The sequence below is a fragment of the Podarcis melisellensis genome (genome assembly GCF_964234715.1).
Source record: "Podarcis melisellensis genome assembly, chromosome: 2".
Classification (NCBI taxonomy): domain Eukaryota; kingdom Metazoa; phylum Chordata; class Lepidosauria; order Squamata; family Lacertidae; genus Podarcis; species Podarcis melisellensis.
This window is the reverse complement of record NC_138529.1, coordinates 122,666,735-122,679,935: the sequence shown is the minus strand read 5'-3', so window position 1 is coordinate 122,679,935 and position 13,201 is coordinate 122,666,735. Positions and strand designations below refer to the sequence as shown.

General features: G+C 46.3%; 1 protein-coding gene across 2 annotated transcripts; it reads left to right on the top strand.

Annotated features, from left to right (window-relative positions):
• Positions 1–891: 891 nt before the first annotated feature.
• LOC309364538 (uncharacterized protein) lies at positions 892–10,351 on the top strand. 2 transcript variants are annotated; one of them, XM_081902046.1, is made up of 7 exons: positions 892–1,970; positions 2,119–2,325; positions 3,774–4,471; positions 5,551–5,665; positions 5,896–5,975; positions 6,613–6,739; positions 8,305–10,351. In XM_081902046.1, the coding sequence occupies exons 3-7, from the start codon at positions 3,989–3,991 to the stop codon at positions 9,507–9,509; spliced, it is 2,010 nt and encodes a 669-aa protein (XP_081758172.1). In that variant the 5' UTR covers positions 892–1,970; positions 2,119–2,325; positions 3,774–3,988; the 3' UTR covers positions 9,510–10,351. The 2 variants fall into 2 exon arrangements, with proteins under 2 accessions (XP_081758172.1, XP_081758173.1); XM_081902047.1 differs by lacking the exons at positions 892–1,970; positions 2,119–2,325 and adding an exon at positions 2,343–2,805 and having other exon boundaries at positions 3,801–4,471.
• The last annotated feature ends 2,850 nt before the right edge of the window (positions 10,352–13,201 follow it).

Here is a 13,201-nt window from a genome sequence, read left to right as displayed (position 1 = left end):
TCTCCAAAACTTCTCAAAGGCTTCCGGCTGAGTCCTACCGGACAAGAGAATTCCATGCCCTGGAAGCCTTTTCTGTACATGGCATACCCCAGACCTTACCCCACTATATCTCACTATCAGTCTCCTGTAATAGTAATAATAATAATAATAATAATAATAATAATAATAATAATAATAATAATAATAATTTATTTATATCCCGCCCTCCCCAGCCGAAGCCGGGCTCAGAGCGGACAACAATAAAAGCAACACAGTTCACATAAAATCACATTGTCGTCTTCCACTACTGAACAGTGGTAGTTCATCACTTTTGCTGAATTAAGCGAAATAATTTAAATTGGATTTCGGACAAATGTGCAATTAATTGCTGCTGCTGCTGCTGGTCTTAAATTTCCTTGTGCTATTCTCTTGCAAATCGCTTTCGGGGCACCCAGGCCAGTGGAAAAGTTTTAGGAAACGGCGGCGTAACCCTTGGCTTGCACCTCCCCACCCCCACAAAAAAAGCTACCAGCAAAAGCACAAAATGAGGGCAATTTGCAGAGGCGCCACTTGCTGCTCGCCCCTGCAAGGGTTAAAGCCACGTGCTGCAAAGTCCTAGAGAGGGTTTGGGGGGGAGAGGAAGAGGAGGAAATGAGATAAGGTTACGTCACTTCCTGCCTTCACTCCCCTGCCCCCCTCCCTCCCCAACTCAGAGAGAGAAATAGAAGCAGAGAGAGAGGAAGGAAGAGGTGGGGGTCTCGGGTGAGTTTGCAATGTGGGGTTTTTTTGGAGGGGGGTGGAAATGATGGGGGGGTTTGTCGGGTTGAGGCGGGAGGGGGGGAAGGGTTCTTTGGGAAGCAAGTTGAGAAGGGGAAAGTCTTCCCAGCTCTCCCTGCCCCCCTCCCGGGAAAAGACCCGCCCCCGTCTCGCCGAAGCCCCCCTCCCTCCTTGACAAGGCCACTCTGCCAGGCGAGCCTTTTGGGGGAGCACACGCTTTGCAGGGCGCCTCCTCCTATGCGTGTTTTAAACCGCCCATAGAGCTGGAAGGGACCCCCAGGGGCCATCCAGCCCAACCCCCGCAGGGCAAAAAAAATGAGAGGCACAGATACAAGATGGGTGACAGCTGGCTTGAGAGCAGCACATGTGAAAAGGATCTAGGAGTCTTGGTTGACCACAAACTTGACATGAGCCAAGAGTGTGACGCGGCAGCTAAAAAAGCCAATGCAATTCTGGGCTGCATCAATAGGAGTATAGCATCTAGATCAAGGGAAGTAATAGTGCCACTGTATTCTGCTCTGGTCAGACCTCACCTGGAGTACTGTGTCCAGTTCTGGGCACCACAGTTCAAGAAGGACACTGACAAACTGGAACGTGTCCAGAGGAGGGCAACCAAAATGGTCAAAGGCCTGGAAACGATGCCTTATGAGGAACGGCTAAGGGAGCTGGGCATGTTTAGCCTGGAGAAGAGGAGGTTAAGGGGTGATATGATAGCCATGTTCAAATATATAAAAGGATGTCACATAGAGGAGGGAGAAAGGTTGTTTTCTGCTGCTCCAGAGAAGCGGACACGGAGCAATGGGTCCAAACTACAAGAAAGAAGATTCCACCTCAACATTAGGAAGAACTTCCTGACAGTAAGAGCTGTTTGACAGTGGAATTTGCTGCCAGGGAGTGTGGTGGAGTCTCCTTCTTTGGAGGTCTTTAAGCAGAGGCTTGACAGCCATATGTCAGGAGTGCTCTGATGGTGTTTCCTGCTTGGCAGGGGGTTGGACTCGATGGCCCTTGGGGTCTCTTCCAACTCTATGATTCTATGAATCCCAGGCGAGGAATCCCTTGCATGTGGGCGAAAGAGAGTTAGCCCGTTCCTCTCTCAAACAGTTCTTACTTGCTTGTTGTTGTTGTTGCTGTTTTAGTCATGTCTGACTCTTCGTGACCCCATGGACCAGAGCACGCCAGTTTGGTCTAAGCTCCCGCAGTTTGGTCAAACTCATGTTCGTGGCTTCTTCTTCTTTTTTTTTTAAAGGTAATTTTTTAAAAAATATTATTTTCCTTATACAAATTTTACAATACAAAACAATAAATTAAAATTATTATTTTTTCCTTACCTGAGCTGATGATCGCTTTTATCCATTTCCGCAGTCACACAATCAATCAGTCAGTAGCTGAACTGGGTTCCACGCAGTCACAAAAACAAATTAACCGGAAAAGCCTCAAAACTGGTGCATGCGCCCCGGAAACAATAGTCGACAGCCTCATTGGACGTTCAGCTTCCGAAAAATGTTCGAAAACCGGAACACTTACTTCTGGGTTTTTGGTGTTTGGGAACCAAGTCATTTGAGAACCAAGGTACCACTGTATAAATAATTTTCTTGGACTTGGGGTAGTGCTCACATCGCACTGCCTGAGAGGCAGCGCAGAGTAGTGGTTAGTGTTCTGGACTAGGACATGGGAGATCAGGATTCGAATCCCTGCTCACCCACGAAGCCCACTGGGTGACTTTGGGTCGGTCAGGCTGACCTACCCTGCAAGGTTGTTGTGAGATGTGGCGTTTGCCCGCTCATTTGAAAATGTCTGTACGGGGGGGGGGGAGGAGAAAGGGTTAATATGTAGACCAATAGGAAAGCTGGAGGCGGAGCCTACCTGTTTATAAAAGGGCTTAGCCCAGGTTGGTTTTAGTGGGTTGGTTGGGAAAGGCAGTTGGAAAAGCGGTTGGCAGGCAGTTGGAAATAAGAGAGACAGTTAGTGCAGTTGGTTCTTGTGTGAGGGGAGGTAGAAGAGATGGAAGCGACAGGATAAAATAAGACTAAGAAGGTAAAGAGCAACAACGTTTTGAATGCAGTTAAAGTTTGTTTTTGCAATAAACTACACTCTTCTTTGTTAACTTAAGAACCTGAATGAGACTTAAGTGATTTACCGGGGAAGACCTGGTTGGTGGCAGCGGATTAGTGGTGTACGGGTCAATAGTCCGTGAGACGACCGGGGGCTCCGTACAAAAAAATTGAGAGGGGGCAAAGTGTGTACATCCCCTTGAGCTCTTTGGAGAAAAGGTGGGGTAGAAATTTAATAGCAATTTTAAAAAAATAAATCGAGTTGCTGACCTGTTAAATTGGTGGTAGAACTCTCAGGGTGGTGTAGAAGCGATTATGCAAGACACTTCCTTCTGAGTGGACTTGCCATTGTACAGATATATGGTGCGACCGTGTTTGTAATCCTGTGTATGGTTCTGGTCACGCCTCACCTCCAAAAGGATATCGCAGAGTTGGGAAAGGTTCAGAAAAGGGCAGCTCAAATATTCAAGGGGATGGAGCGACGTAAGGAAAGGTTGCAGCCTTTGGGACTTTTTAGTTTGGGGAAAAGGCGAGTGGGAGGAGACGGGATAGAAGCTTATAAACGGGTGAGAAAGTGGGGGAAAGGAGAGAACGAGTTCTTCCTCTCTCATAAGACTAGAACTCGTGGACGTCCAATGAAGGTGAATGTTGGGAGATCCGGGACAGATAAAAGGAAGCCCTTTTTCACACAGCACAGAGTTTAACTGTGGTACTCTCTCCCACAGGAAGAAGTAGGCACCAACTTCCATAGAGTTAAAAGAGAATTGGATAAATTTGTAGAGAGAGTTGTCAATGGCTACCAGCCATGGTGGCCACGTTCTAATAATAGAACTGTAGAGTTTGAAGGGACCCCAATGGTCATCTGTTCCAACCCCCAGCAATGCAAAGGGAATATTTATGAGTGAGGGAATACAACAGTACATTGATATGTGAAACAATCTCTCATTCTTATTTTCTTTTCCAAAGGGAGAATCTTGAACTGATTGCTGAAAGCCTCGTTTTGCCTAAAACTCACCTGCTTGCCTGTAGACCAGCAGTGCATTTCCTGCGTGCGTCTACTCAGAAGTAAGCCCCGCTGATTTCAACAGGACTCTGCTCCCAGGTGAACGCATATAGGATTGCACCCTTTTAGGTCTTTTGAGACTAATCAGGGGCCTCTTCACACAACCTTTGTCCTGGGAATGGAAGGAACTTTGCAGCAAAAAGACTTTTTTGTCTGGAAGGCAGCTGAGATGGATCTCGGAGGTAAAATGGGTCTTCCAGGCCCAGCAAGGGAGGCATCAGGAAAAGGCCCTGGCTCATTTTTGGCTGAGAACTCTGGGGAATTCCAAAAGAGAAGAGGGCAGAAGATCCTGGATGAAGGAGCAGTAAGTTCAAACACTCTCTGCCGGCGCTTCAGGCACTTCCGCTACCAGGAGGACGAGGGCCCCCGCGTGACCTGCACTCGACTCCACCGTCTCTGCCATCAGTGGCTGAAGCCAGAAAGGCACACCAAGGCCCAGATGCTGGACCTAGTGATTCTGGAGCAGTTCCTGGCTGTCCTCCCCCCGGAGATGAAGAACTGGGTCAGGGAGTGTGGGCCGGAGACCAGTTCCCAAGCAGTGGCCCTGGCCGAAGGTTTCCTCCTGAGCCAGGAGGAAGACAGAAAGCAGGAAGAGGATCAGGTGAGAAAGTTGAACACACTGATAGTTCTAGGAAGCTGGGTTTGTACCCAAGGAGGGGTTGTATTTTGTTTTTGAAAAATTTTTTTATTAAGTTTTCCATTTTAACAATCCAATCAAATCACATTAAATATTCCAAATTATACATATACATATCAAATAATCCAAATATTCTGCCGAATATTTTGTTGGGGCTTCCCATGCTTTGAGTTCGGGGGGGGGGCTCTGATTATCTCATATCTCTGCTGCTTTTGATAGTCATTTCTAGTAGTTCCTTTAAATCTTACTGTTGTTTTCCTTCTTTCACTGCCTCCGAGTTGTTTCCACAAGTGAGTCGAAGTAAAATGATGTGTTTCTGTGTGGGTTTTATGTGTATGATACCCCTCTGTCCGTGCAGCATCTCCCCACACGCTGGTATTTCTGCCAAATCAATCCAAAAGTCTTTTCGCTGCTGGCAGCTGCCATTTTCTCAGTCCCGATGAAACAATTCCAGGCGTCTGCTCATGAATTTCCCCTGACTGGTTACATCAAACATTAGCCTTTCCAGGGGAGATTTACCAAATCGAACTTGAAATACAAATATAATGACATATTAGGGGCTCACCTCCCCCTATGACTATTTATAACTCTGTAGCTCAGTCTTATTCCATCATGGCGGATTTCCAGATTAAAAGGAGGGGTTGTATTTTGACATGCAGTTCCTTTCAATGGAGAGATTTCACTACCTCTAGAGGCCCATTGTTCTGCTGGTCAGACAAGGCCATCTGACATTGCCTGTGGCAAACCTGCAAGCAGGACAGGACAGCACAAGAGCCCTCTCACCCCCTGAGGTTTCCAACAGCTGTTTTTCAGAAGCCCTGCTGGCTGCAACCGTGGAGAGCAGGGCATGGCCACCATGGATTGCCAGATAGTTAACCACGATGCGCTGGGTGGGGAGGCCCAGACATTCCGCCCTGCCCCATTGATTTCAGCAGGGCTTTGCAGAGACTATGGGGAGGGAGGCGTGAATCCGTCCCTTGGTCAGTATTGCTTCTCTCAACTCCTCCCCATTTCCCTGCATGGGACCCTTGCTTCTGTTTCAGGTGCTGGAAGTGATCATCGATTCCCCCAAGACAGAGTTTGGCCTGCCCAGTACCTGTCAGGCCCTGTTATTTGGGGTAATCAACCAAGAGGATCATCCATGGAACATGTTACCGGGTAAGGGAGGATCCCTTCTTGGTGGGAGTGCACATAGCTGTCAATGTTTCCCTTTTCTAAAGGGAAATTCCCTTATCCCAGCAAGAAAAGGGAAAAGTTGACACTTATGGGTGCAAAGTTCCCAGGAGAAAGTCCAGCTCCCCTTCTCCTCTTGTGGGGGCCTGGAATTCACCCACAGTTTGCTGAGGTACTACTGCTTTCCACATTTTGCCTCCACCATCTCTTCACAGGGAACGGGATGACATCACCGCCACCCCCTGAAAGGTCTCTTAACGGCGGAGCAGAAGCAGCTGCTGTGCAGCCGCCTCAGGTAAGGAAAGGATCATTGAAAAATATTTGCAAGGCAGGGAGAGACTGATTGATATCAAAACTGTGTGTGTACAGTGAGGGGGATAAAGTATTTGATCCCCTGCTAAATTTGCCCATTTGCCCTCTGACGAAGAAATGACCAGTCCATAATTTTAATGGTAGGTTTATTGTAGTTGTGAGAGACAGAATAACAACAGGAAAAACCCCAGAAACCCAGAAGGCAAAAGTCAGAGATTGATGTGCATTATAATCTCAACCAGCCAGATGTCAGGCTACCTGGTATCTTCATGTCCCAGTTTTGATGTTTGATGTTTTATCATGTTTTTATTAATTTGTTGGGAGCCACCCAGAGTGGCTGGGAAAACCCAGCCACATGGGTGGGGTATAAATTTATTATTATTATTATTAATGAACTGCTTTGACACGAGCATTTATTGTTGGGAAAGCACAATAATTTTTAAAAATATTATATTAAATCACCCCTGTAGGGAAATTACCTTCCCCTGCACACATCAAACATCTCTCTCCGCATTTGGGAGTGAAGGTCAACCGTTCTCCTTTGACCTGCCTGTTAACAGGGGAACACTATGTACTTCTTCTTCCTCCTCCTCCTCCTCCTCCTCCTCTTCTTCTTCCAGGGTCCCCTGTCCTTTGAGGAGGTGGCTGTGTGCTTCACCGAGGAGGAGTGGTCTCTGCTGGATCCAGGCCAAAGAACATTGTACAGAGAAGTCATGCTGGAGAATTCCCGGAACGTGGCCTTGCTGGGTAAAGGATTTCATATTATTATTTTACTTTAGCGGTTTCTGTATTGCCTTGTGTGCATAAGTCTATAATCTATGTACAAGAAATGCAGTTCAAGGAAGATTCAAATAATTAGTTAAAATGGTGAATTAAGAATTCACTTAAAGGATCAATCTTTGCTCCGAGTTTAGGTAGCCTCTGCCGTTTCCAGCAACTAGTACTTAGAAGAAGCAGCATAATGGCAAGTAGCCATTAATAGCCTTTACCTCCATAAAGCCATCCACATTGATGGGCATCACTGCCTCCCGTGGGAACAAGCTCCATAGTTCAACTATGTGTTGCATGAAGATCTACTTCTCATTTTATTAAAGCAATAATTTTAGTTTAAAGATATAATTTTATTAAATGATAAAGAAGGGAGCACAGTCTAGGAACCCGCTTCAGTTGAATTATACACAACACCTCTAAGGGCAGATCCATTGAAAAGGGGCATTCAGAACACACATTCAAAGCACAGGACTTCCCTCGAATCCTGAGAACAGCCGTTCCATTCTGACAGAGTTACAGTTGCCAGCACCCTTGATCAGCTACGGTCCCCAGGATTCATTTGAGGAAGCTTGAATGTTGGAAAGGACCACAAGGGTTCTCTAGTCCAACCCCCAGCAGTGCAGGAATCTCAGCCAAAGCATCCATGACAGATGGCCATCCAACTTCTACTTAAAAACCTCCAAGGAAGGAGAGAGGCCACAACCTCCTGAGGGAGACAGTTCCACAGTCAAACAACTCTTACTGTCAGAAAGCTCAACCTGAGGTTTAGTCGGAATCTCCTTTCTAGCGTATCCAGAGGTACCACTGTACCTTGAATCCATTGGTTTGGATAAACCTGATGTGCCTTGACTAAACCACATATGTGCAGCCTCTTCTCTATGGGAGTGAATCTGGTTTGATGAAAAGCTTTCTGCCCTTTCTTTTTTAAAAAAAATATAAAATATTAACAATTTCAACATAACAAAATCTCAATACATATCATATTCATTATTTTTCCCCTTTCCCCCCACTTCCCCAACATACCCTCCCCCCAGAGACGTCCCTCAGCTCCTCTCTCTGATTTCTCAACACATATTGTTCTCTGCATACTGTAAAATTGTATAAATCCTTATATTTATCTATCTACTATATTAACCATCAATAAATTTGTGTATGTTTATTCAAAACCTGCCAAGGAGTCCAGTTCATTTTGTTGTCTTTCTAGATAATTTGTAAAAAGTTCCCATTCTTCTTTGAAGTCACAGTTGTCCTTATCTTGCAGTTTGTATGTCAGTTTAGCCAGTTCTGCATAGTTCATCAATTTCTCTTGCCACTGTTCTTTTGTCGGGTTTCTTCATTCTTCCATCCTTGTGCTTTCAAGACTCTCGTCGCTGCTGTAGCATACATAAACGAATTCTTTATTTTCCTTGGCAGGTGTTGTCCTACAGTCCCTAACAGAAACGCTTCTGGTTTTTTTACAAATGTCATTTTAAACATTTTCTTCAATTCATTATATATCAGCTTTCCACCCTTTCTAACCAGGCTCCTCTCCTTTCTTCCAGAAGGTGATGGGTGGCCCAGTAAGGATGAGGAGGGACCATCCAGAGAGTCGTTGGAAAGGAGCAAGTATCAAGAGACAGAAGAGGAAATCAGGAATCACGAAGGGCCAAAAAATCAGGAGCGGAATCAGCTGGAGGTGTGGATGAACGAATCAGTTAATTGGCAGGGCAGCAGCTTCCCCAAAGTTCCTATTCAGCAAGAAAAGCAGAAAGGAGCAAAGAGGAACGTCTGCCCGGTGTGCGGGAAAGGGTTCAGTCACAAATCGGACCTTAACGTTCACTGGCGAATCCACACGGGAGAGAAGCCGTTCAAATGCCCGGAATGCGGCAAGAGCTTCACCCAGCGTGCAAACCTTGCGTCGCATCAGAGAATCCACACGGGGGAGAGGCCGTACAAATGCGCCGAGTGCGGAAAGGGCTTCTACGACAAGTCGAGCCTCGCTATCCACCAAAGAATCCACACGGGGGAGAAGCCGTACCAGTGCTTGGTGTGTGGAAAGAGCTTCCACCAGAGCTTCGGCCTCACCTCTCACCAGAGGATCCACACGGGGGAGAAGCCCTACGTCTGCTCGTACTGCGGGAAGGGCTTCTACGACAAGCCGCACCTCACCAGGCACCAAAGGGTCCACACCGGCGAGAAGCCGTACAAATGCTTGGTGTGCGGGAAGAGCTTCAGCCAGATCACGAGCTACACGTCCCACCAGAGAATCCACACGGGGGAGAGGCCCTTCATGTGCTCCCACTGCGGGAAGAGCTTCTACGACAAGTCCAACCTTCTCACCCACCAAAGAATCCACACGGGGGAGAAGCGGTATAAGTGCCTGGAGTGCGGGAAGAGCTTCAGCCAGAAGAAGAACCTGACTTGCCACCAGAGCATCCACACCGGCGAGAAACCTTACCAGTGCCTGGAGTGCGGGAAGTACTTCCGCCAGCACACGGACCTCACTTCCCATCAGAGAATCCACACGGGGGAGAAGCCGTACCAGTGCCTGGAATGCGGGAAGAGGTTCTATAGGAAAGCCGATCTAAACAGGCACCAGAGGATTCATGTCGGGGCGGGGAACCCCATAATTTCCTGGAACGTTGAGATGCCTTCGGAGGGGGTGTCGGTCTTGCGTCCCATCAGAGAATTCGCCCAGGAGAGCCAGTATGTCACCCCTGAGATGCTGCTGAATCACCCCTTGTTAGTCATTGAGGAATCCACATAGCAGAGGCTCCTCCTGTTGTTGTTTAGTCGTGTCCGCCTCTTCGTGACCCCCTGGACCAGAGCACGCCAGGCACTCATGTCTTCCACTGCCTCCCGCAGTTTGGTCAGACTCATGTTTGTAGCTTCGAGAACACTGTCCAACCATCTTGTCCTCTGCCATCCCCTTCTCCTTGTGCCCTCAATCTTTCCCACCATCAGGGTCTTTTCCAGGGAGTCTTCTCTTCTCATGAGGTGGCCAAAGTCTTGGAGCCTCAGCTTCACGATCTGTCCTTCCAGTGAGCACTCAGGGCTGATTTCCTTCAGAATGGAGAGGTTTGATCTTCTTCCATGGGACTCTCAAGAGGCTCCTCCTAGTTCCGCCAAATAAATATTTGGGGTGTTGAAAGGAGCAAACTATATAAATATGCAGACTTTTTTAAACAAACCAAACATCACTGCAGACACAGACTGATGCTGGTAGCTGTCACCCTTCTGGGGGAAAAAAAAGAGTAGGCCCCACATTTATTTACTTGGGTATATTATAGCCTATGGCACCCTTCAGGTGACTTTGGAGTACAGTACCCATCACCTGCACACTAGTACGGCCATTGCAGTCCAAAAACCTCTGAGGGAGGCTGCTATAATATATGTTTTTATGCCTTACTGGGTCCTGTTATTATTTCTTGACTGGTTTGCATGAAGCTTCCTTTTATTTCCCCTGTGCCTTAGTTTTTTTATTAAAAAATTATTATGATTAATATATATATATATACATTTGATGGAAACTATTTCTCTCCATTGGCCTGGAATTCTGACTGTGCCCTGCCTTTTGTAGTCAACGCACATTAAAACACGTTTAGCTAATTTTAGAGTCGCTGCTTTCTTGTATGTGTTTGAGGAGTCCCAGGATTCTTGTGGGGTGTCTGGTCGTTCCGTGTACCGTTCCTGCTTTCCAGAATCTGGAAACAGTGCCTGAGTACAGATGTACATCATACAGAAGCTTGTAGTTTGTGGCTTTGATGCTACAGCCATCAATAATGCCAAAAATGGGAGGCACCAGGCAAATCCAACCCTGGCCTAGGCTACACCAGACGTGGTAGCCTAAAATCCATAGAATCTCTTGACAGGTGGCTAGGCAACCTCCATTTTAAAACCTTTGAGAAAGAAGAGCCCACCTTCTGAGGGAGTCATCCAAGCTTTCCAAAGTCCCAGGAAGTCTTGGTGAAATTATTTGTGAGAACTGACTAGAATGGGTAAAGAGATGTGGTTTTCTTGACACTATCTCCCTCACTCACCGGGGGGGCGGGGATCTATCTAGAAGAGCCCTTCTTAATGTGAAAGGTCTCAAACTCCACATTCTGGGGAAGAATTACTTCACTGGCTCTTTGTTGCAGTCAGGTCTGGCATATGGGGACAAACCTCAGGGGCCTACAGCCCACAAGGCCTTCAAATGACCACCCATACAGCCCAGGGAAGTTTATCTTTTATCTCTGGTCGGGGACAGAGGGTGGCACTAGGGAGGGAAATGTCGTCGCACCACTCCTTGGTGTGTGGAGTGCCGCAGGGCGCAATTCTCTCCCCGATGCTTTTTAACATCTTTATGCGCCCCCTTGCCCAGATTATCCGGAGCTTTGGGCTGGGCTGTCACCAATATGCTGATGACACTCAGCTCTATCTGCTGATGGATGGCCACACTGACTCGACCCCGAACACACTGACCAGATGCTTGGAAGCTGTGGCTGGATGGTTTCGTGGGAGCCGATTGAAACTAAATCCTTCGAAGACAGAGGTCCTATGGCTAGGTCGGGATGGCATGGGGATGAGGGACCAACTCCCTTCTCTTGCGGGGGCCCAATTAGTGCCATTGCCTTCCGTTAAGAGTTTGGGTGTAATCCTTGACGCCTCCCTTTCCATGGAGGCGCAGGTTACAGCAACAGCCAAGGCGACATTTTTCCACCTTCGCCGCATCAAGCAGTTGGTCCCTTACCTTTCCCGCCCCGACCTGGCCACAGTGATCCATGTGACGGTCATCTCCAGGCTTGACTACTGTAATTCGCTCTATGCAGGGCTGCCCTTGAAGCTGTCCCAGAAACTCCAGCGGGTACAGAATGCTGCAGCAAGGTGGAATGTTTTGGAAAGTGGCAGAAGGATATTTCTAAGTTTGTTTGGCAGGGCAAAAAGCCCCGAATTAAGTTTAAAATATTAACTGATGCGAAAGAAAGAGGGGGATTTGCCCTGCCAGACTTGAGGCTATATTATGAATCTGCAGCCTTCTGCTGGATGAAAGATTGGATCTTGTTAGAGAACACTGATGTCCTAGATCTGGAAGGGTTTGACAATGCTTTTGGGTGGCATGCGTATTTGTGGTATGACAAGGTTAAAGTTCACAAATTGTTTAAAAACCATATTGTTAGAAGAGCAATTTTTATGGTCTGGACAAAATATAAAGACTTATTGGAGAGTAAGACACCGAGGTGGCTTTCACCGGTGGAGGCCAAGGCACGTAAGAGACTTAACATGGAGGCCTACTGGCCAAAATATTGGGAACTAATTGAAAAAATTGGAGACAATTGGAAGTTGCAGAGCTTTGAAAGACTAAAAAACAAGGTGCGAGATTGGTTGCATTATGCCCAAATTCAGGAAGTTTTTAAAATGGATAAAAAGGTGGGGTTCCAGGTGGAAAAATCGAAATTAGAGACAGAACTGTTAGAACCAAAAGACAAACTACTTTCGAGAATGTACAACTTGCTGCTTAAATGGAACACACAGGATGAGATAGTCAAATCCGCCATGATAAAGTGGGCACAGGATATTGGACACAACATTATGTTTGAAGACTGGGAAAGGTTATGGAACACCGGAATGAAATTCACGGCATGTAGTGCCTTGAAGGAAAATATTATGAAAATGATATACCGGTGGTACATGACCCCAGTCAAGCTTGCTAAGATATATCACCTGTCTGATAATAAATGTTGGAAGTGTAAAGAGGCGGAAGGGACATTCTTTCACCTCTGGTGGACATGTCCGAAAGTGAAGGCCTTCTGGGAGATGATTTATAACGAGTTAAAAAAGGTACTTAGATATACCTTACCCAAGAAACCGGAGGCCTTCCTTCTGGGCATTGTAGACCAGAAGGTCTTAAAGAAGGATAAAACCTTTTTTATGTATGCTACAACAGCAGCAAGAATTCTCATTGCAAAGTGTTGGAAGACACAAGATTTACCCACGCTGGAGGAATGGCAGTCGCAGTTGATGGACTACATGGAGCTGGCTGAAATGACTGGCAGAATCCGAGACTTGGGAGAAGAAGCAATGGAAGAGGACTGGAAAAAATTTAAGGACTATTTGCAAAAACATTATAAGTTGTATGAATGTTAAGAAAATGCACTTTTTAGGAAATATTTGCCCCAGCAATTGCAATTAGGTGAAATGAAAACCAAGGCACAGGAAGTTAGAGGTGGAAACATGAAATAATTTTATTGTGTTTTAATTAAAATACATAAGAATTGGGTTACAATATGTTGAATCTGGTAACATGATAAACTGAAAGATACAATAAGTTATGAAACAAGATAACAAATTGCTGAAGTTTGTATTTTAAATAATGCAGGGTCTGGAAGATGCGGGGAAGTCCAACAGAATTGGCAAAAGGTCTATGGAAATTTGAAACTTTTGTATTTTTTCTTTTTTATCTATCTTTTTTTTCTATAT

Coding starts and splice junctions, on each gene's coding strand:
- LOC309364538 (XM_081902046.1), top strand. CDS start 3,989: ATGGAAGGAACTTTGCAGCAAAAAGACTTTTTTGTCTGGAAGGCAGCT. Junction 4,472..5,550: donor GAAAGCAGGAAGAGGATCAG/GTGAGAAAGTTG, acceptor CTTCTGTTTCAG/GTGCTGGAAGTGATCATCGA. Junction 6,740..8,304: donor CCGGAACGTGGCCTTGCTGG/GTAAAGGATTTC, acceptor CCTTTCTTCCAG/AAGGTGATGGGTGGCCCAGT.